Genomic DNA, 24586 nt, shown 5'->3' with positions numbered 1-24586 from the left:
AGATAGATCCTGTACTGACACAGTGTAACTAAGCAATCACACATCCCTCTTTCAGCCTGTCTTAAGAGAAAATTCAGCCTTCAGCCAGCTAGTATGTGCAGATTTACATTAAAAGAGTGGAACTAACAATTAACAGCAATTTTTTAACGTATTACAACACACTACCATAATAAAATCCAATGGCACAAAGTGCTTTAGAATAGATCTTGTTTCAAACATGCTAGATGTGGAAGCTTCTCTCCTCCCTCCCCTCCCCCCAAATTTTTAATCAAGTGTAGAAAATACCACAGGTTACCAACTTTCCTGCTTTTTCTCTTCTTTTGACCTTCTCTGTGATAGCTGTAGAGTAATTCCCTCTTTTGAAAAATAAACACAAGACACAAAGATTGTACTCAACAGGTTTACTCAGACTGGACTGTTAAATGTTCAAGAAAAAGGCACAGATTAAAAGAGACTCTGATGACTCTTTTAAACACAGCAAATGGGATTTTGTTTATAAGAAACAAAACACTGCTATGAATTGTATGAGCTGAAAATTCAAATATTCTTCCCTGTTCCTAATTATTGGCCTTCACTAAAATGGAATTTAAATTATATTGTATAAACATATGAAATAAAGTCTCAGTATTAGGAAGCTTTTCTTTTGTTTCCTCTATTTACAACTCTTAGTATACAATTTTTACTTTTCATTATACATTTACTACATACTCTTATCCAAACTGTGTGAGAGCAACTGCAAAGTGTGTATGTTTTAAGAAAATGCTTTGCATTCAGAAAGAATCCACCTGCTTTCTTGGCCAGCAGTGCCAATCAGAATTTAGGGAGAGATGACAGATTAGGGAGAGTAACCAACTCAAATGTAATCATCCTCTACCGGTTCACCGTTGACATCACAGTAATGGATGAAGATAGCCACCACACGTTGGAATACACCTTTTTTCATCTGCCGCAGCTCAGAGATCTCTTCTCCTATTGTTTCCATGCAGATGTCTGCAGACAACTGTCCTTTCCTTCGGGGTGCATAAATAGTAGCTGTGAAAGGCACACAAGAACACACTAGATTCCTTCCTATGAAATTCACAAGCAAATCTGTTTTGCATTAAATGAGGTACATCTTGGAGAAAAAAGCAAACAGAAGTCTTCCACAAAGCAGCCACGTTTAAGGAATAGTATTAAAGCAGAAAAGGTGCCCTGCCTTCTCCATATTGAAACATTTTGCTGGCTCAAATAATCATTTCATGTACACAAAGTCCATATGTCTGTGAATAAAGGGAATCCCAGTGCATAACAAATACCTCTCTCAGACTTAATCTGACATGCTTTCAGATTATCCATTTCAGTGATCACATAAAAGTTTTATAGACAAGAGCAATTAAGATTAAAGCAGAAGTCTTTTTGTTATTCTTTATGGCTTTAACATTACAACTTAAAAGAGTAATTAGATTAAATAAGTACATCCCCATTTTTTATAATTCAGACTACATACTGAACCACCAAGCATTAAGTTTATGAATCAGTTTCAAATAAAATAAAGAGAAAGGTATAGCCAAAAAAAGATTTCTCATTCTTTTGAACTCTATCCCCTTGAACTGGAGGTAGTAAAAATATCCAAAACTATGCCAGTTATAAATAGCCCTAATAAAAGAGATTCCAATGTTTTCCTAATTAAGCAGTGGAAGACTGATTTTTTTTTTCCCTGCTACCAAGCAAGTTTCTTAACTGAGCCTTAGGAACTGTCCACTATAATAATGAAGACAACATCCTACAGAGAGAGGCTTATCTATCTTAAACTCTAATCCACACAGTCTTTTCAGAGTTTTCAAATCCAGTTCTTTTCCTCTTTTCTCCCAGGTTTCTGTGAGGCACTCTTCTCCTTGCAGATCTCTTCTGCCTACCTTAACAACTTTACATAATGCACAGCCAGAGGTCCATACACTGTCATAGTACTATGGCCCTCTTCTCTACTGGAGTCCCTCCTCATCCAGCTCCAAACACCACTACAAGTAGTTATTTGTAGGCTACCAAAAATACCATAAAAATTGAGGCTGAAAAATAAAGGCAGGCATTGCCAGCTCGGGACAAAACAACGAGTCAAAAGTTCTTTGAACGTTAAGATTACTCACTTCTCTCATCATCCTCAAAGTCATATCTAGCATAGCTGTTTGGCTCTGCTGTTCTCAGTGATCTCAACCATGGGAAGTCAGTAATCATGGAGTAAGGGGCACCATCCACAATGCCTAGAAGACAGAGAGGATGGTGATATGAAGAGAACATCACTGCTGCAGCATCAGCACTCTTCATCAAGTAAGCTTCACCGATATCACATGGATTGGTCACTAGTGCAGGAGAAGTACCTCCTCACTTCAATTCTTCCACTCTGTGCCAAACTTCCTCCACTTTCCTCACAAGATTATTATTCATGTCATTGGTAAATTCATACAAAGTTACTTATCTATCAAAAGGCTGAATATCAGCTTTCAGCTTTATAAACACTCACCTTCTAAAGTGTAAATATCTCGTCCCCAAGGGTACTTAGTGTGTTTCTTCAGATCTTCCTCAGTTCGTGTAGCTTCAGGAAAGAACTCGTATTTAATAAGCTCTCTAGAAAGGAGAAGGAAGAGATTGAAGTCAGTAGTGATAGGAAATGTGAAGGAAGCAGGGAGAAAAAACAGTGGGAAATCTTATTACACAAGCTTTGCTTTAATGAGCTTGAATCCACAGAAACGTTCCAAGACCCTTACATAAACCCAGTACACAATTCCTTCACTTCTGATACAGAACATCTACAGTTTGGATGAGACACAAATTAAGCTAACTTTTAAACATAACTTACTATATGTAAGGAACAACCCAACATAGCTGAGACTAAACAAAACCTCAAAAATAAGTTCGTTGCCTCAGTCATTTTAGTGAAAAATCAGGACAAAAACACTGTTTTAAAACAATTGGACAGGAGTCAGTTCCCTACTGCTGGGAGGTTTTGCTCCTGGGGTAGCTCACTCTTATTAAAAGAATCTTGTTTTCAGATTGAAAGATATTCCTCAGCCATCCTGATTACTTCCATGTTCAGTTGCATTACTGGATGGAAGAGAACTGGGAAAATTCAACAGTATTTTTTCATACTGTTACATTTATTTATCTGTTTTGTGTTAGATACATCTTGATGCTGAAATTCTACATTGCTCCATCTAGAATGCAACCTTCACTAGTCAGTCAAAAAACATCTGCTTTTTAAACAGGAATAACAGAATATTGCAAGTCTGCAGCTTGCTTGAAGCTGTAGCTGCTGAGTCAGGACTGCAGAGCTGTTCTGTAAGTCACTGAAGAGCAAGTACTTACTGGTTGATATTTGCTATGGTGTCCATCCAGCTCCGAACGCGCACCTTGTTGCGCACATTAGGTGGGTTACTGAATTCATGAATTATGCAAATGTGGTACGGATAAGGGCCACTAAATATCTTCTGCTCAAGAGTCAAAGTGTCAACCTGGAAAGGCAGCAAAGACTTGTCACCAAGAGAAACAGAGAGGTCACTTCAGAGTCAAGAGCAGACACCTACTAAATTCCCCAAATTTGGGAGTACATGTTCAGCAGAAAGAAATTTTAACAGCACACAATCAAATACATGATACAGCAGAATAAAGCTTTCCTAGTCAGCTTTACTAATGAATCCTCTTGAGTATTACAATTTGATGGAAGTGTCTATTTTCTGACGTGTTTCACAACTCCAACGTGTAAATAATAGTCTAAACCACATTTGCTTCCTCAGAATTTGGATCTGGCTTAGGAGGAGGTGGGACTTCTTTTTGGTCAGTCGCATTTTTTCTTTCTTTTTCTCCCATCCTCTTCCCCTCTAGCAGTCTTACCACTGCCCTCTAAGAGCTAAAGCAAAAGATAGAGTTTCAGGTTGGCAGAATTACTTAGAATGAGAGAACAGCATCACAGTACAGTACAAAATGCTCTGGCTAGTTATAAATTTGGAAAAAACAAAACCCAAAACAAACCCAAAAAATCCAGAACGTAAGTCCTCTTAATTACTTGTCAAATGCCCTCAGTTCACTAAATGTCAGTGCTTACACAATCTGAGGGAGGAATGGGTAGCTCCCAGTACTACAACTGTACTGCAACACTGTTGAGCATCAAAAAAGACACAGCTGTTAGCACAGCCTTACTCAAAACTTAACTGCTATTACCGAATCTAACTGGACATGGGTTAGAGATTTCAGATATCTATGCCTATGTCATGTATCTGCTTATAAATAACTATGAGCTGACTTAGTAGTACCTCAATTCTTACAGTTCCTTTTAGTTATTCAGTTTGGAAGGAATTCAAAGCATCCTGATTTTTTTACAGTGTCTTTTTAATTCAAGGAGTACTGGAGATGGTAACAGTAAATATTAAAATTGAGTATCATTCACATTCCAGATTCTGTAATAAAAGCCCTGATGGCATAGAGTTTGAATAAACAAGTTTGTCAGAGCTGTGTTATTGTGACATTCACATTTCTTGCATTAATTGAAAATTGAAGCCAGAAATGGTGAGTGAAAGAATACAGACAGAGCTTCACATCTGTCAACAATGAAATCAAAGTTTGTGTACCTGCTGCATTGGACGAAGATAAATTATCCGGTTTCTTTCTGGTGGCATCCTGAGAATCTGATCCAGAATCTGATCCATGTTTAACTTCTTGCACTGGGCATAGTCAAACCGATTGACGACTGGTGCATTTTCTACTTTTAAGTGTTTCAATACACGGCATCTGGTAGCTATAAATCAGCAATGAAAATTATTACAAGACACACAACACTGAAACGACCTTGGGAGTCTCCTGTCAGATTTTCAAAGCTGAGTCTTTCAAAAGAAGGCACACAAGTAATGTAACAGACAATTATCCAAGTAGTTTGGACAGCTGGCAACTTCAGTATACTGAAAAATAGACTAGCTGTTAGTTTCCTCCACATTAGGATCAAACTTTCAATTTGTGAACTTGTACGAAAGGTCCTTTTAAAGGCTACGTCAAATTTACTCTAGCAACCTTTTTCTCCCTTTGTTTCCTTTCACAAAGTCCCCTGAAATGGTCTGTGGGTTGGCACAGCTGAAAACCACTGACTTTAAAAGGAGGTCAAATACGTGGTTTTATGGAGCCACACAATGTAAAATGAAATTTCCTTTTCTAGTAATGCTGCTCACGTAATCCAGATATAGTTCAAAACTAATGTTCTGAGAAGTACTATGGAATAGAGAAATAATTCCTTCATTCCCTGCGAAGCAGAAGTACCAAATTTCACAAGGAATGTTATTTAATGTGCATGTTGGAAAAAACAATAAATGACTCAATACTTAATACATGACTAGTAACACACACCCTGGCATGTGAATCTAATGCAACCTAAGTGCCATTCATTTAAAGCAGATTTTTATCATGTCAGGGAGGAAAGTATCATCATGTCAGATAAATCTACAGAAGCAGGAAGAAATGAGGGAAAAAACAACATACTCAAACTCATTTCATCAACTTCCAATTATTGTATTATCACTCTTCAATAAACATTTCATCTTCCCAAGTGGCATATAATTTAATCTGATTTTCAGATATTAACCTTTATTAAATCTGTCACAACTTATAAGGAAAGACATTCAAGCTGAGAAACAGAAACACTTGATGTTCTAAGCATCAGACTTGTAGCAAAGCAGCTGCTGAACACATAATAAGCAGTGGACTAACTTTAATTATTTCTAGTAATGTCAGATGAAGGAGGAATGCACAACATTCACTACGTACCATGTATGAACATCATTTTAGGGCAGTCTTTCAGTACCAAATCTGTTATGCCACAATTGGTCAAGGTGATTCCAACAAGGTTTTTGGATTTCAAAGTCAATACCTGATAAAAAAATCATAATAGTTTAAAAAAAAGTCTGAGTGGGCAAACCCAATGAAAACAATCAAAATAAACCAAATTGTAAGAAGATACTGCTAGATACAGAAGGTATTAACCAGCTATGAATCAATATAATACAGCTACCTGTTCACAACAGATATTTGAGGCAATGAGGCTACTCTTGGTCTACTGAGAAAAAGGATTTCCTGTTCATCAACGTTACAAAACAAAGACAACTTTACAAGGTGAAAAGAAAAATCATCTCAGAAAGCACAATTTCTAACAGAAAATCTACAAAAACCACCAAACCAAACACACCACAAATATCAGTCTCTCAGAAAGTGTAGTGCATCCTACTTAGCAGAATTATATAACGGGACACATTCACAAAAATTATCTTAAATCAGTGGGGCTAAGTTATTCACTGGACAGAGATTAGAAAATAAAAGCACACAAATTCCTCTCCAGTAGAGCTCAGAGGTAATGTCACGCTCATCTAGAATATGTGCCTTGAGTAAGCAGCCTCAATATAGTGAAGCCAGACCTTGCAATTTCTCCTCCCATGACTGATCTTTACTGCAGAAGAATAAACTCAGGTTACTTCTATACTAAGAGAACCTACAGCCTGCAGCGTTAACAGCTGAGTTGCTATGTCCAGAAGTAAATACCAAGTATTTAACAGCAGTATTCTATGTTGTCATTTTGAAAAAAGTAATGCCAAAGAATACATGTTTTTCCCTGCAGATCAAGGAGGACACAATGTGGGAAGGCAGGATTTCATGCAGCATTATAAACATGAGCATCTGTTTAGCCTTAGGTTTTTCTCAAGCCAGAGTATCAATGCACCTGTACGTAGTTAAGACCAAAGAGAGCAGCAACATCAGTTAGAACTCATCTGGCTTTACACAGAGGACAAGCTTGTAGAGTTACATCATTTTTCATGAGCATGCCAGCTGATAGACCTGTAGCAAATGAAGTAAAGTCCTTACTTGAACATGATCATCTTCAATAACTGGGTCACTTGTACTTGTGGACTTGTCAGCTGTCCTTTTCCGCTTTGTGGTCTGCCGTGGCTTTGGCTTAGCCACCTCTGGAAACACAAAACAGAAAAAAAGTCTCTCCTCTGTCTACATATCAGGGTAACAACAGAGGCATTCCCTAGCTAAAAACATCCAATAAGAACATGCATTGCTTACAAAAGCAGATCAAAATACCTGTCTGACTTGAAAACAACTTTCTCTCTTTTCCTTCTCTTTCAGGTTTGTTGCTCAGAATCATTCATACTAAATAATCTGGGGTAGAGGGGTGAGCTGTTTATAGATGAAAACAGGAATGCTGAACCTACAAGTTCAACATCACAAAGATGTGGAGTCAAGAAAATAACAGAAGATGAATTGTTAGGTCACATTGGTTTTCTGCAGCAAATTGAACATTCTTGACAAGAATACCAAAACAGCTTTAATGTACAAATAATCTCAAACTACTTGAAAGTCTGCTGTTCGTAACTGTCACTACGTTTTTCCTAACATTGCAAAGGATGCCCAGGTAGAAAAAAAAAACCTCTGAGGTTCCCAAGTTGATTCCTATTCTATTTCATGCACCAGTGACCTCAAATTCCTGCTTGACTTAAAAGATAATCCTTTGAAAAGAAGTTATGACAGATGATCATCCTTACTTCCTACAGTAGAAGGGGGGAAAAAGCAGCCCTGGAATTAATTTTCTGTGATTACTAGATCAAAACAACAAATTTTACTGAAGTTTCCTTCAACTTCTTGTAAAAAATTGTTCACAAAGATTTGCAATCGAGATAGAAATTGCAAAATAATAAAGATTATGTATGAACTACTCCACTGTTTACTACCATTTAAAAAAAAATATCTGTTTTCCTATTTAACACCAAACACCACCAAAAAAGTAAGCTATTAAGTAACAGGTGACATTTTGTGGGTCTACGAGCTCCAGAACACAGGTTCCTGTGATCCACAAGTTGAAAGGTGTAATGTTAAATACACAACTTGTGGCACCTCTATCATCATCCCTAGGAAGAGTTTGTTCACACAGTTCCTAGGGTATCTACAGATACTGAACTACTTTTAGCTGTGTTATAGGAGAAACTTTCCAATTTTATATTGAACTGTTCAAAATTAAGTCCAAAGCCAAGAGATGTTAACAGAAAATCTTGCTTCACTGTAAGTGCCAACTAAAATGAGTTAAAAAAAACCCCAACCCTCAATCATTAAAAGTATGGCTTACATTTTTACTAAAATTAAAACTACATACTTCAGTTGTCTTTCAGCCAGCCAGTCTGTAGTGATAAAGCTTTTAAAGTTTTACTGTCTTTAATATTAAACTTGTTTCAGTGCTAAATCTGAGCAAATTAATAGGAAAAACCCACAACTTCTACTATCAAGCAGATAGTTCTGGCACTATCAAGCCAGAACCCACAATGTCATTATGTTAGAATAACAGAAAATGGTCATATTCAAGGCACATCTTTTGATTATTTATGGAAGAACATTTCCAGCTCCATACAAAACATTTTCAGGTTGTATAACCTATCCTAATGAAGAAAAGCACTGTTACAGCCATGCAGAAGCAGCCTATTTATTAAACAGACTTAAAAGACAGAAAAATTACACATGAAGTCTCACATTCTGCCTCAAGTATCAGCCACTATCTAATGCTTCCAAGAGCAAAATAAGTGCATAAAAACACAGGCATAGCTGTATGGAGCTGGGAAAACAGTTTTGACTTGTGTAGGCTAAATAAAGGAAATACTAAGATTTTTCTCTGTGAGCAGAAAAGATCTTTTTCCTGACTAACAAATGAAACATGAAAACAGAGATACTTTCAGGAAGACACTAATTCAATACCTAGATCTGACTCACTTCATTTTATGTTTTGGTTATGAGTGAGGATAGAGAGGAGAAATTGCTTTGGTTTTCATAGACTAATTACTAGTCATAATGGAGCACGGCAGAAATGAGACATTTTATAATAGCAAGATCATGTATCTGGGTGCATATCCTAGGTGATTTAGGTTAACACTTGGGAATGTTGAGATAAGCTGTAAAAACACTAGGACATACAGTATTTGAATTGTTCCTTTTTAACAGAGCAATTTGCTATGAATATTTTTTTGCCTCCAACTTGTACAATTTTGTAACTAATATGGTTCACGTTTCGCTTTCATTTTACCTGCCAGATATTCTCAAAGAATCTTGGTAATTATAAGATGTGCTATGCCAGACTTTGATGATTTTGGGAAGCAAGTATATTTGGAAGAAACAGCAAGTTCCCCTCTCACATTTCTTTTCTCTCAGCATCTCTGGCTTCATTCCAGCCTCTCAGGATTTTCTTCTTATTTTAATGTTTTATTTGTTTTACATGATGTGAAGCATGAATCTATTTAATAAAAAGACAGTTTTCAACAAGTTTGATCATCACACCTTATATATTTGGAAGATACAGGTGTACAAGCTTGACTCAGTTATATTTATGGCTTGCTTTATTGGTTGATAAAGTATCAGGTATTAAAACTTTTTGCCTTTTTGCTAAGATCTAGCATATCTGTTGTCTTCTTCCTTTTAAAGGGAGAATTTCAATGTGGGAGGCAGTCAGATATTTCAATGAATAACAGCCTCTACAGGAAGAGAGAAGCTGTCAAAAGCAGCTGCATTTGGTTTTCAAATGAGGAAACTAAACACTGTTTAGTATGTATGGATAACACATAGAGAAATACTTGCATGGAAAAAGAAGTCACTGGCAGTCTTCAAAGATTTGTTATTTTATGTAGCTATGACAGTGAAGTTAGACATTTCCATCAATATTCTTTGTCAAACCACTTAAATTATTAACCAAGAAACATGATGTTTAAATTTCAGTATTAGCATTACCTGTGCGTCTTGTGGTTGTTCAATACTGTTTTATGCCAACAGAGCAGCTTACTCAGAAATTACCATATGCATAAAGGTCATACCTGACTCTGACACCAGAGGGACACGGGACAGCCTGCTCCTAGCTCTTGTAAGCGGTCGGCGCGGATACTCTTCTTTATCCTCCACCTCACAGCTTCTTCGCTGTGAACCCGTGCTCTCCTCGCTGGCAGGCCCACAGGCATTCCCACTAGTCCTCTCATCACTTGTTTCTCCTGGAGGCCTACAGTTTGGTAGAGTTCTAAGTGCAAAGTCTGACCCTGTGCTATTTGGTCCACTCCTGCAGGCTCCACTTGTGGATGGGCAGTCCCCATCACAACACCCACTAGTCCTCTGTTGTGTGTCCCGTGGCTTGTAGCAGGAACACCTGGAACAAACAGAGCTCTCCTCAGTCTCTCTCTCACTGGAGCCTTCACTTTTACAAGGCAAGCAGACACACTGCCTGGATTCATCTTCAGTTGCTGGACTGGTGCCAGCAGAGTGGCTATTAGCTGTCTGTGCACAGTCTGGGCTAGAAGAAACGGCATCGCAGGAGCTGGATGTTCCCGTTGATCCTGAAGCATTACTGCAACCTGGATAAGAATCTTTGCTTTTATTCCTTTCAGGCATGTCACTTGCTGCTTTCATGTCTGCTTTAATCTGCTCACTTGTTACTTGACAGCCTTTCTCACAGCTGCTTTCCTCATTATGGAGCTGCTTTGTCTGGCTCACTTGGCTAGCACTGCATCTCTTCCTCAGGGGTGTCTTGCCTTTACCGCTCACTGTAGGAGTTAAGTGACAGAGAACAATGAGACAACCTAATTCACAGCTTAAGTAACTGCTGAGTGCTACTCTGTTAGAAACCACTTAAACCAGAAATCAGTTTAGACGCCAATGACAAATCTTGTCAGGACCACTTTGCTATTGACATGTTATAGGAATCAATATTTCTAGCAGTTGCTGAATCACTGCAATGTTGTGCAGCAACTTTTGCAGTGCTGTGCTGAGGCATTTGTCAGCAAACGAGACACATTTGCTGCAGAAGTAAATGCTTCCACAAATCAACTAAGTAGTTAAAAAGGCCAAAGCACAAAAATATGAAAAATATGCTGATAACAGGCTTCTGTTTTCTTAACTATGAGGAATAAAATCTGAGGAATTAAATAGTAGCATAGATAGGAGTGAAGCTTCTGCTTTCAATAGTGCTCGTTAGCTCCCCCTCCTGGCTATAGGAAGTAGTGTCAGTAGGTAAATTTCAATTTAGAGATTAAAAAAAGAGAACAAAACAATTACAACTTAATGCTTACTGTCTTAATCCTTTTAGCTAATTATACTAAATCAAGCCTACAAAAGCATTACTGGCACTAAAGTTTATGCAAATCGTCTCCAAACACAGGTCATTTTAACTCTCAAAGCACAACTGACAGCTACACTCTAAGCACAGAGCTCTACAGGTTTTCAAGTTGAAATGAGCTCTAAGTGAAATACACAAGGAGTATGCTAGTTCGGTAGGAAGATACTGACCTGCTACAGCTTTGATATGTCCCAGGCTCTGCAGAAATTAAACCACTACTGCACAAGTATATTCTTAGTCTTTCACAACACGAGATTTTTATGCTAACTGCTTAGCTAAATATTCATTAAAGCTTAACGCTGTTAATTACTTACAGGTCACTATGTGACTTCAACTTCCTCCTTCATTGTGTACACATGAAACTACTGCACATAGAATATAAGCTATAGGAAATAGCACGTTATCTCTACTGTTGGAAAGGCTGTATGTGTCATGTGGCATTGGACCTAGGACTTGGACTTAAGGCCACAGATGTAGAGTTTATAGCTGCGAACTTGCAAGACAGAAAAGGTTGTTGCCTGAGTCTCTCTATAGTAGTCATACCACTGTGAAGTTCTAAGCCTGACTCTGAATGAGTCATAATAATGTATATACTTCTAATATATATGTGCATGTTAAAATGCTAAGCGTTGTTCCAAAGTGAAGACAATTACTGAAGGCCACCCTGAGAATTCTAAATAACTTCCAAAGCTTCCATTGAAGTAAAGCTAATCTTAAAGTGCCACTTCAGGACATTCTCACAGTGTTCCCATAAACCAAAGATGAATGTACCTCTCATGTATTTGCCCCAACAGTCACATTGTTTCAGCAGCAGATGAGACAAACAGCAGAGCTACAAGTTTGTCTTCACAACACGATAAAGTTCAGTGCACTTGAAAATCCAGAAAAGGAACTCTAAGTTTCTGCATGCAAACCAGTGCAACACCACTTTTTCTGTTTCTGTACAGTAATTATGTGATTTGAGCTCAGGGAGCTGTATCCCTACACCTTCATTCTAGGCTTTTAACAGGAAGAAGAGAGCAAGGGAGAAGCAAGCAAGCATGCCTATCACAAATATAGAAATAAAACTAAATAAGATGGAGAGACAGCAGCCAGGAATCCATCTGTTCCACACCTGAAGGTTCTCTTGGTTCCACTGGATCTCTGATTTTCTCTTCTCCATCTGAGTAATTCTGTGCAATGCTGCTCGGGATACAAGCTCTTGACGTCCCCATGTTTTCTTCCTCATCCTCACTGTCTGAATCATGGACAGTAATAGGTGCTGCTTTCACAACAGGCTGAATGCCACTTGGTCCTGAAAACAGTAGAAGGCAGCCAACAGTTCATGTGAAAATAAGTCAAGCATGAATTAAAGGGTTGAAGAACTTTTAGAAGTGCTTGAAAAAAATGACAAGAGATTAATTTGACTCAATTTAGCCACCCATTTTCTGGCTCCCTCATTAAAATTCAAATATGAGAAGAGCAAAACCACTGCATTTCAGTATTAAAGCATTCTAATTTGGAAGGACAAGTGTGTCACAATGTAAGACAGAACCCAGTTTCTCTGCAATGTTTCCTTGCTTCACATCAGCTTAAAGTTTCTTCCACAATAGCACAAGTAACTGCACAACTATGTATTATAAGCGGTCCCTGAAACCTCCACCACGAAGACAGAAATGTCAGTCAGAACATCTGCAATTATCCTTTTAAACCCCACCACTAAAAGTGAAAGGAAAAGCACAAATTATCAGTATAAATGTGCTTTGTAAGCCACCTCTCTCGGCTACTAACCAAAGTTATTAGCCAATCACAATGACATATTTGCCTGTGAATAACACAAGAAATGAACATGAAGTTAAATAACCTTTTCAGGAGTTATCTTGAAAAAGTGAACAGATCCACCATACGTGTATGTTACTTCATGGTGTTGGCATATTTAGTAGAAAATTATGTTGTCCAGCAAATAGTGGCTATAAAAGAAATCAAGATTGCCTCATGTCACTAATGTGTGTCACTAATGATGTCACTAATACAAATTAGATTAACACTGGAACAAGTTGTTCCAGCTTGTTAAAAAAAAAAAGGCAAAAAAATCCACATGCTGCAGTGAAAGAAGTAAGGCCATTAGCACCAACACAGGAAACATGGCAAGCTCATTTAGATCTTCTTGAGTCTTTACTGGGCACAAAAATAAGGCTTTCAGATCAAGCTATTTTATTCCATATGTAAAAGAAAACTGGGGACTGTAAACCAGAACAAATTTCTTCACAGCAGTAAGCTGTGCTAGCATCATTACTCCAAACACACCAGACAATCAAGATGAATAAAAACATCTAAAACCAGATTTGTACTGAAAATTTTAACCCCTCAAAAATGGAACAGCAAAAGGTAATTTATTTCCAAAACCAGAGTTACCTGCTTGCTCTTCATCGATGTCCATAGTAACAACAGCCTGGCTGTGAGCTGGAAGCTCATTTGGGCCCTGTCCAGCAGCCATCCCATCTTCCTGTGCTACCTCCTCCATTTCATTCAGTGCTGAAAAGATTAATATGAATTTAATAGAAAACAGAAGGTACTCAGCCAATAAGCATAGGGGGAATTCAACTGACACACAGAATCAGAGAATCATCAAGAAATAAGTAGTTGATGCCTTGGTTCCATCAGTGAGTCTCTGGATTGCACAAAGTCTCAAGTTTGTTCTGCACCTCTTCAGCCAAGGCCCCAACCCTCAAACTTTTAAGGCTTACTTCTCAAATGTTCCCCTCCTTTTCAAAAGTCTTGTTCTACTGCAGCAAGCAGCATAACCAGGATTTATGTATTCCTTCCCTCCAATGACTTCTGCCTTTGCTTGGAAAGTTCTAAAATAGACTGACGCTGTGATGTACTCCCAGTTCTGACCAGAGGAGCCTAGAAAACACTTCACAGTTCCACAGATGAGTATCACACCGAAACTCTACACTGCTAACCCCAGTACTGACGTATATCCTCAAATTCTCATGTGCCTCTAAGTCATTAGACACAAAGCTTCTATCACACAGATACCAGAGATAAGCAGACAGTCCTCAGAAAAAAAGTTACATACTATGAACTGAAAGAACAACCAGCTTTCAATGTATCATATTCCTATCTTCTGTAGGACTCTACATGTAAAGTGGCAATGCAAATAAAATCAACTCTACAAAAGGTTCACAAAGATCACAGATTACCCTCAGCTGCAATCTGCTGCTCTTCAGCTTGACCATCCTGCCGCAGTTCATTCTCCTCGTTCTGGTCATTTGGCTGCTGGTGATTGTTGTGGTGGATGTTTGGATTATTGTTATTCTGGTGGTTATTGTTGTTGTCATTGTCATTGTTAGAGTTCTGATTGCTGACTAGGGCAGAGGAGACACCAATCCCTGTACCTGCACTAAGGCCCACACGAGCACACCCCTGAAAGCAAACAGCAGCTATTAAGATTTGAAAACACAGAGACGTTATCTCAATAACATGTTCCAATGCCAACAGCAGCACCTAGGACAGGACAATGATACGCATGTGAAGAACAGAGAAACTGCTGCCAGTATTTCCTTATGCTACACGTTGCAAAGGTCCACCTTAAGTCTGGCAATCCAGAAAACTTACTCTGTTAAATTCCTAATGAAAGAGAACGCCAAAAAAGCATATAATCTTACTTCATTACATTGTATTTCCTTTGCTGTGAGGTCAAAATACATCAATACAAATAGCAGACTATATAGTCTTCCCAGAACATAGTAGCCTCAAGATAGAATTAACGATCCAAAAAAAGCTTTTTTACACTTTTTATGTAGGCAGCTTCCATCACATTGCAACAGCTGTTAGAAAGACTTGTGTTACAGCGTGGGAGAGGTGACACGAAGAAATTAAATTCCTAAACTATGAAGACACTTCAAACAGGGAGCAGTACTTCCATTTCACCCCCTACAAAATTGTAACAATTCCTCAGCATTGTAAACAGATCCTTAAGTGTGAAGCAATCCAAAGCAGCAGCAAAATGAAGTAGCAGCAGAGACCTCAACACAGAATCAACGTAGGACTTATTTGCCAGTCACATACACAAAGAACATCACACCTTGCCACTGCTCCCATCTGCAGAAGGATCATTCTCTTTAACATATCATGAGAATAGCAACTGCAAACAAAAGTTATTACTTACCAGGCTATTCAGTAAACTACAGCGCCTAAAAGAGCACAACAGGTGGAGCTCACCATATTTCTAATGAGCTGGCAGCAACAAAAAGCAAATCCATTCACTGAAAGACTCACCTTAGGAGGTTCACGGAACATCTGATCCAGAGAAATAAATTCTAAGCTTGGCAGTAACTCAATGAACTGACTAAAAGAATCTAGCTTTATCGCGTGGCATCGCACCAGCGTGAGGTCGACCAGGCGTGTCCACCTTGAATGATCTGTGGAAGAGAAGAAATTTGTTTCCTGAAGGATTCTTATCTCACTTATTTTTCTTTATACCCCTTTCAGATTTGAGAATAGGCTACTTCTGTATTTCCATTCTGACTGTTACCAGCATCATTATGGTTCCAAACCAAGGATCATCTACTGTACTAAGAAATAGAACAAGCAGTACTATGAGCAGAAATATTTTGTTCTAATATCACAGCAATTCATATAATATCCCTACAATTTCAAAGGTGTGCAATACCTGTGATCCAATTATTTGGGTTATGTAGATGTGGGCAGTTGTAAATGACCAGATACTTGATGCAAGAAAAAACTTCATTTACAGCTTTCATACCAATATCTGTAATAATTCCTGGATTTTCAACCACATCAGCCAAGCCACACTTCACCAAGTCTCCATTCGTCATTTTACCTATGAAAAGAGATAGTAGCAAACACAGCAGTAAATTTCAGACAGTTGTCTTTTACAGCGTGATTTTCTAACTCCCTACTGTAGTCCAATTTCAAAAAATGGATCACATTACTTTGGTTCAACAAAGTTAAGACTTTCTTCTCAAAGGAAATGTATTTATCTGTCTGAGATCAGCAGCCTCATATGCAGATGCTAACATTTTTTTCATCGCTTAGAGGATTACTGAAAATACACTGACTTATATAATCCTTCTATTTGTCAAATAATTTCTGTATATAAGAGAATGCCATACACTGTAGTAAAAACTCGTCAACATATCCCAGATGAAGAGTTTCAAACTGTGGAAATTCCAGTTCAGCCATCTTCAAAGCAGAAAAAACACCATCTTTGGTTAAGGAAGGCTGGATCCGCACTTCATGCAACCTGAATACAATTAAGAATTGTTCCCATTAAAAGGCATGCCTAAAACAATTGCCAGAGAAACCACTCAAGAACATACACTCTATTAATAAAATGAAAGTATTATCTCAATAACGGCGGGATTAAGAGTATATTTGTGTAACTTTTTGACAGTTACATAGCTATATAGGAAATGAACAGCTCCACACTTTTCAGACACAGGTCTAGGAAGGCTAATGACACAAAGCAATTCAGAGATGAATATAACTCCAGTTATCTTAAGCACAGAATATTCCTGAAATACAAAGTTTTAATGTTTATTCCTGAAATTTTTGAAGGCTGTTTTGCTTTTTCGTGTTCTTTGACTTCATTAGTTACTTATTTTGAAAAAGGAAAAAGGGTCAAAAAAAAATAATCTAAAGGGCCATACCTTCGTGCAGCAGTTATGATGAGGTAGCCAAGATCCACTTCAAGTGCATTCTTGCAAGCTCCCAGAACTATAGTGTGCAAATTTCTAAACCCACCTGATAAATAAAAGAAAGAACTATTTATTTGATTTCAGTTACAGATCACAACCTTAAGCCCTATGCATTCCCATCAGCGTTGTGCTGATGAGTTAAACTACACCTTTTTCACAAAATCCATAAAGCACATCTGCACCAAACTGCCCTCCAGTTCTACTAGCTATCACCAACAAATGCAACTGGAAGATTAGCTTATCAGGCAGGAGCTAACTGTAGCCAAAAGATCAAACCAATACTCAACACAAAGCTATTGTTAGCATCATAACCATTAATTTGAAACTTAATACCTTCAAAACAGCAATCAAGGAAGACTATGCTACAGACAAGAAAAGCTAAGCTTCATGAACATCCAGTATTTGCTACTATTTTTGTTTGGTTTAGATATGAGAGATAAGAAGTTTCATACCTGATCTCCAGCTATCTTCTACCACATGCTGGATAAGTCCTCCCAGAAATGGAACACGAACCAGTTCTAAATGCTCCAAATTTCGAGCAGAAGCCAGACCCGTCACTAGGGGAACATACTTCAAAGAATTTGTGGGTCCTGCCTCATACAAACCAAAACAGACAAAGAAGGTTGTTCGCTTCCCATTGAATGCATCATATTAAAGAATTAAAAATGTTCACAGATAATGCATCTAGATCAGGAAATCAATAGAGCTACACAGCACCAAATAAATCTACAGGAGGATAAATTCCTATCCAAGATCATGAATTAGATGCATCTTGCATTCTTAGGTTTCCATTTACAGTTGGTGCCAAAGCAGCTTTAACAATTAGCTTTCCTCCATGCTAAAACCTCCCCTCCATGTATGAATCCCTCTTACCGGCACAGTTCCTCATGACAAAAGCGCGTAAGCTGATACAAAGGAAATCTTTAAAAGGCTGTGGTTTGGTGAGCCTCACCCACTTCAAATAAAGGTGCCTCAGCATTGGGATACAAGGAATCTCAGGGACATTCACCCCTAATAATACATAAACAAAACATTTTAAGCAAGCTTTAAGCTATCAACTTCAGGATAATTTTTTTTCGATAACATTCTGGCTTTTAAAAGGAAGGGTTCCTCCTTGCTATGTGGCATGTGAGAAAAGCTGCAAACATTTTAAACACAAGTTCTTCACCTCAGTTTGTCAACATAGTATTTTGGAATTTGCCCTTTGGACCTGCTGTCCTATACACAGCACGTCATATTTCGAAAATGCCATGTGCCAAATCCCCTCTCCTAAAAAAGAACTGCATCCCTGAAGAATCATAGAATCAACCAGGTTGGAAGAGACCTCCAAGATCATCCAGTCCAACCTATCATCCTGCCCTATCCAATCAACTAGAGTTTCAAAGCCTTTAAATTCACCTGTATTGAAGCAAACTACTTCACCATTACCACACTCACCTACTAAGTGCAAAGTCTGGATTTTGGCTCCTACAGGAATTTTCAGCTTGTTTTCAGGAGGAATTGGAAAAGCACCATTACGATTACGAAACTTCCCTAAAATGTGAACTTGTGGCATGTATGTCCAAATAGCTTCCACCAGTTCCAAATGAGAGGTCTCAACACCCTGGATAAAAAGAAGCAAAGCAAGCGCTAGCACTGGATCAAGCAACACCACTCTCTTAATCGTGTACATTCCTCAGTAACGTTCTATGCCTAATGCAATATGTTATTTCACTTTTACTTTGTAGCAAGACTTGTCTTTTTAAAAGCAGAGGGATCAAATCTTTAATTAATCTCTGGACCCCCTGGTGCAACTGATAATAGTGTTCATTTTCAAATACGGTCATAACAAACTGCTGCTCTAGACCTGAATACAAAACCCAGGTCTGAACACAAAGCCCCATATGCAATGAAACCCTGACACATTTCTCCAGCAGCTGAGATGATGCATGATAGCAGCATAGAAGGAAGTTCTCTAGTCTAACAACTCACCAGCAGATTTGGACAGGCCTGCAAAGCCTCTAAAACTCCAGGAATGCTGAAAGCTTCATGGCCACGGACTCTGCGTCTTTCAAGATACCTGGGATGAAGACCATAAAGTTGTTCAATGTCTGGCATCTTCCTCAGCAGTGTTAGGAAGCTGGAATCAGTGAAACCTAAGATGACAACAACAGATTTGGTATTTGTGTGACAGCATACACCTAGCTGTAAAGGGAAAACCAAAAACATTGTTCTCTTCATACGGCAGAATAAATTCTACAATGTTGAAAGACGTAGTCAGTGAAGAAATAGCTTGTTTTCTACTTCCAGGTTCCAGAATTCATTACCTACAAACTCTTCTGCCCTGGATTTTACAGGCTTACTATAGATTTCCTTTAGTGCAGTTGCACAGCTATACAGTTAACTACACTTTCTCCCATCTTAGATGAAGTGTCTCTGCAGACTGTCAGGCTTTGTGCCTATCTTTCCTGGAATTCCATTTATCAGCTACATGGCTCAAAAATGCCCAGCTGGATGAGCTGCATGCAGGTCATCACTATTCACCATAGCTCAAAATTATCAAAGAAATAAGACTGTTTCTTAAAGCAAAGGATTATTTTACTCTGACATAAACCACAATGTAAAAGTTGTTTTTGAACTAGTTATCAGTATTTGTATCTATCTCAGGTTAGGTCTAACCATCTACCTGATATCAGCCCTAATAGAGCTAACTTCACTTCCAGCATTCACTCAATTTAGATCTCTCCCCCAACAAATCCCCGACGTGTAATTTAAATCCAACAGAAATCCTAATACTCACAGAGATGACCTAGGCTGCCAAATTTATTTATTGATCTGAAGATGGCTTGAGGTGTGACATCGAAACTTATTTATTCTTAGATTAAGTGTTGGCAGATGAGTTGCTCTCTCATTCCATTGTATTTTTTTCCTGCCTGCATGCAAACAGCTTCTTCTTGGATTAACCCTTGGATTAACTCCCTTACAATAATCAGATAAACACAGATTGTATTTACAGGGTGCTACAGAGAATCCCCATTTCTGCTACAGTAATATCCAGTATACACAAACACATATCCGCACAGACACAGGTGATTTTTCAAACCATGTACTCAAGGAAGCCACCCAAATGTCAAAGTCAAAAGGAAATTAAATCCCTTGCTGCTTTTGAAAATTTACCCTGCATATGCCGCTATAAATAGCAGGGCAGTTTTGCTCAATGCCACTTTAATGCCATGTCTGAGTGCGTTACTCACCAGTGGGCATGTATTCCCACCAACGGCCTGCACAGAGATCCACAACCTTCACTACTCGCAGATACAGAGTCACTGCTTCCTTCAGCTTCCGGGACAGGCATTCCATGCACATGATATCCTGTAAGGGAAGGTACCTTTGGGAGAGGAAAAAACATCCCTCTGATTTATCAAAAGTGGATCCTTTTTGACTTTTTCCAAACTAAAGAACATTCTAAGCATGACTAGGAAAACTCATGTATTTCTAATACTTATCATTAATTCAGACAGAATCTGCAGACTATATAACACAGTGTGAAATTTTGCTAAGTGGAATGACTCATCAATTTTTCACACTGAATATTAGGATACTTAAGGTATAAATTTAATATTAAAGTTCAGAGGCACTATAATTCTGCTGACCAAGCTACTGCCACAATAGTTTGTACATGGTTTAAAGGTATCTTCTAGTACATACCAGCATACTCAATTGGCAACATCTTGGAGAGATAGTTTTCAAATAACTTGTAAGGCCTTATGTTATGAATATAAAAAACATATGTGGACATTTTAGAGAAGAACTGTACTGTAGGGGAGGTTATAGAGTCACTTAAGTTCCCTTCCACACACTAACTTCGATTTCAAAACATGCACCTCAACTATCATAGGATAGTTTGGCTTTGAAAGAACTACCAAAGGTCATCTAGTCCAACCCCCTTGCAGGAAGAAGGGGCATCCTCCATTAGAGCAGACTGCTCAGAGCCTTGTCAAGCCTGACCTTGAATATATCCAGGGATGAGGCCTCAACTACCTCTCTGGGAAACCTGTTACAGTCTTCCACCACCGTCATGGTAAAGAACTTGTTCCTAACATCCAATCTAAATCTGTACTTCTCTGATTTAAAACCACTGCCCCTCATCCTATCACTACAGGCCTTTGTAAACAGTCCCTTCTCTATCCTTCCTAAAAGGCTCCTTCAGGCTGCTATTATGTCTCCCCAGAGCCTTCTCTTTTCCAGGATGAACAACCCCAGCTCCCTCAGCCTGTCCTCACAGAAGTGTTCCAGCGCCCTGAACTATGTACTACCCAAGATACATTTCTGCACTAAAATCAATATTTAAACACTTGTTACCACAAGCTGTAACTTTATTTCTTCTTCATTCTATCATTTATAACGCTCACATAAATTAATTTTCAAAGTAATTAAATTAATTCCAGGACTGAAAAAAAATCATTTAGCATCTCTTTCTATCCAGTTTTTATACATCTGTGTTCTCAAGGTGCATTTGCCCATTTTGAATACTTTGTGACACAAGTACTAACGCATGTCAGGTTAGGAAAAAAAACAGAAAACAACACAGTAAGAAAGAACAGACTTCTGACAAACTGCTCACCTAAAAATGTGGCAAAGCACTTCATGAGAGAGTTGGTTCATGTAATCTTTTGGTTCCTCAGCTTTGGCAGACTCAGAGCCTTCCCTGCTCACTGAGCATGGTTTCACATTTTTCCGCCGGGGACCCATATTTGCAAAGATTTCTGATGAAAGGAAATGTTCACAGTGTTACACAAAAGCAGTACAACTAAAAGAGAAAAACGACAGAGTAGAGGAGGGTACACCAGCCAAGCTGCAATGACTACAAAACACCAGCAAAATCTGACTATAAAGACAAGATCCAGTATAGGTGGACCAAACTTACTAATTTCTATCATACAAGGTCAAAATAATTCTATTTTGCCTAGCATGTTAAGCCTGGGAAATACCATTATTATTAAACTAGAAAATTCCTCCAAGCTAAGGGAAATTGACAGGAAAAACACCACAGGTGTAATCAAGAGATCAATTCTTCTACATGGAAGTCTTCAGAGATACCATCCACACATTAATTGAAGATAAATCACAGAAAAAAAGTGCAGAGTGTGCAGAGGCTAGCAAGCAAATGCCAGCCAGAACACCTTCCAGTAAAGAAGTGCAGAGATTCTGTACAGTAGAAAACATAGTTCTCCCTGTACAAAAAAAAAGAGCTCCTACTAACTATTCCCCAAAAAAATGTATTGAAAGTCCTCAAACTAGCTTTTCTTAAAGAATATCAAATAACATATTCATGTTGTTTAGCTAAAGAACAAAGCCCCTGACAATACCTTGCCTCAGCAGCACCATGCAGTATATCCTCTCCTCTTTCCCCTTACTGAACTAATATGTTCATGTCTATGGTGTTCCTGCAGTATGCTCAGAGGCACAGGAAGACTGAAGTAGCAATAATGTATGTTTAATTTTTAAACATACAAATTGATTACAAGCAGTAACAAAGAAGTAACTACAATAAATATGAACATGTTAACATTAGAATAACCAAGTTAACAGCCCAAGTAGATGGAACAGCATGAAAAATGTCTTCACTACTGCTATTTAGCAGAGGAATGCTTTCTGGTAAGTAGGGTAAAGCATCATTAACTCAGTAAACCTGTTTAACAGGTTGAATATCAAAATTTAGTAGAGAGCAAAACAACTTTCTTAAAAAAGAGGGAGACTTTGGAAAACACAGCAGAAATGCATCCATCACTGCCTTCACTGTGATGCAGATACACTGTATATAATATGGAAGTGGCAATTAAGAAGGCAAAAAAAGCACTTAACAGAAATGATAAACAAAGATTTTGCCTTCTGCACAGAAACATATATGCTGGCACAAAATTTGAAATACTGACAGCTTCACTATGATCTAATTACTGAAAAAGTGTGCTTTCACACATTTCCATATGTATTTTAAATTAGCAACTGTATGTTGTCATAATTAATTTTATATATTATACAGTGTGATTAAAATAGCTAAATTAGCATCTTCTGCCTGTGAATAGCATGAAATATATCTCTGCTCCTTTGGATTGTCGGGGACTTATCTGGCCAAAGCTAAAGTCACTGCATTTGCTGCCTGTGCGTGTGTTGCCTTTCTTTTTGGCACATACTGGAAGGGTTTATTACGTTTGCCATCCTGCACAGTAATGTTCAATTTCACGAAGCTCAAAACTGACTTAAAATTACTCATGACATTGGATTCTGACAAAAACAAGTATTACCTGGATTCCCAGTGAGTGTCCACTGATGACTTAATTTGAACAGATGGCAGAATACAATGTAAGAAATACTAGACTGATGGAGACACACGAGAGAGTACAACACAGCAGTATTTAAGAGACAGCACTAAAAGGATCGTTATATTACATAAGAGGAAAAGATACTAACAAATAGACCAGTAAAAAGGAAAAAGGCCTGAAAGAATCCTTTAAGATCTAAATGCAATGAGCACAAACCTGCCCTGTGAGTCTGGGCTGTAGCTTACTTTGGCTCCTGACATTAAGAGGAAACAGAATGACCTAGTCTCGTATGAGGCAGCAGTTTCTCCGAAATACGTGCCTCTCTTGATACTATTTTGAGCTAACACGTGCAGATTAAACATCTCACTCTGTGCGAGGAAGTTGACCCCGTTAAAAAAAACAAACGATTAAAAAAACCCAAAACTTTCAGATATTATCGAAACTGAAAAAAAACGGAGTTTTGCCTTCCTCGACCCAATTAAAACGCGAGACTTCGTCTGAAACAACTCGATGTGTTATCTTCTTGATTAGCAACTAGCACACTAAGAAGGCTGCAAGGCGCGGGGAGGGCTGCGCCATGCCGCAGAAAGGGCAGCTTGAGAGGAAAATGTGGAGAGAACAGCCAGGGACGGTCTGACAAGCGCCAGTTTAAGAGAAGCGTTTCCTTATGGAGAGAAGAGGGGGAGGGGGGGCAAGAGAGCGAGAAGAAGAAGGGCGGGGGGAAGAACGAGCAAGTTTATTTTTGCTTAGATAAGCCGTACAGAAGCAGGTTTTCCCACAGCCCTCTCGCTGCAGCTTCCTCAGCGAGGACTGGGGGGGGAAGGGGGGGAGGGTGGCGGGGCGGTGGCGGCAGCCGCCCCTGACGCGGCGTCTCAAGGCTTCTCCTTCTCACTCGCAGCAGCAGGAAGAACAGCAGTTTTCCTTACGGCCTGTCACACAGAGGAACGGCCCTCACCGGTCCCAGGCCGGGCCGCTCGGAGGCCCAGCTGCTGGACAACGACAGTCCCAGCCGGCGAAAGGGGACAGCGACACTAATCTGCCGCACCAGGCCTACTCTCCGCGAGAAGCTGGGAGGGCAACAGCCTCCAGCTCGCCGATACGCGTAGGCTCAGCGCCCCCCCGCCACCGCCGGCCCGCAGCTCCTTACCTGCCCCTCAGCACCGCCCTGTTATTGTGGCCGCGGGGGGAGGGTTAACCCCGGCAGCCGCTTCCTGGGCGGCCCCTTCCGCCAGCGCCGCAGCGCTTCCGGCCCCGCTTCCGGCGCCGGCCTGGGGCGGGGTCTGAGCCGCTCTGCCGCCATCTTGAGGGCAGCGAGGGGCGGGGCTCCCTTGCCGACATCTTGAGTGCGGCGCCGCGGCCGCCATCTTCAGTGCGTCCCCCAGCGGCCGCCATCGCTGGGGTGGCTACAGTGCGGGGCGGGGTCGCGGCAC

The 24586-nt window shown here is 39.3% G+C and overlaps 1 protein-coding gene across 2 annotated transcripts; it reads right to left on the bottom strand.

Moving 5' to 3' along the window:
• Window positions 1-386: 386 nt before the first annotated feature.
• On the bottom strand, window positions 387-24397 carry FBXO38 (F-box protein 38). 2 transcript variants are annotated; one of them, XM_064161782.1, is made up of 22 exons: window positions 24304-24397; window positions 21458-21599; window positions 20088-20221; window positions 18826-18989; window positions 18292-18457; window positions 17728-17865; window positions 17307-17444; window positions 16807-16900; window positions 16270-16400; window positions 15807-15977; window positions 15413-15555; window positions 14335-14557; window positions 13544-13663; window positions 12264-12443; window positions 9861-10577; window positions 6871-6971; window positions 5782-5884; window positions 4599-4765; window positions 3340-3485; window positions 2498-2601; window positions 2124-2237; window positions 387-1032 (listed from the first exon to the last, which is right to left on the bottom strand). In XM_064161782.1, the coding sequence occupies exons 2-22, from the start codon at window positions 21583-21585 to the stop codon at window positions 854-856; spliced, it is 3561 nt and encodes a 1186-aa protein (XP_064017852.1). In that variant the 5' UTR covers window positions 21586-21599; window positions 24304-24397; the 3' UTR covers window positions 387-853. The 2 variants fall into 2 exon arrangements, with proteins under 2 accessions (XP_064017852.1, XP_064017853.1); XM_064161783.1 differs by lacking the exon at window positions 24304-24397 and having other exon boundaries at window positions 18826-18913; window positions 21458-21545.
• Between the last annotated feature and the right edge of the window lie 189 nt (window positions 24398-24586).

The sequence above is a fragment of the Pogoniulus pusillus genome, chromosome 22, assembly GCF_015220805.1.
Source record: "Pogoniulus pusillus isolate bPogPus1 chromosome 22, bPogPus1.pri, whole genome shotgun sequence".
Classification (NCBI taxonomy): domain Eukaryota; kingdom Metazoa; phylum Chordata; class Aves; order Piciformes; family Lybiidae; genus Pogoniulus; species Pogoniulus pusillus.
Note: the sequence above shows the minus strand (reverse complement) of the source record. Positions and strands in the feature narration are given on the sequence as shown.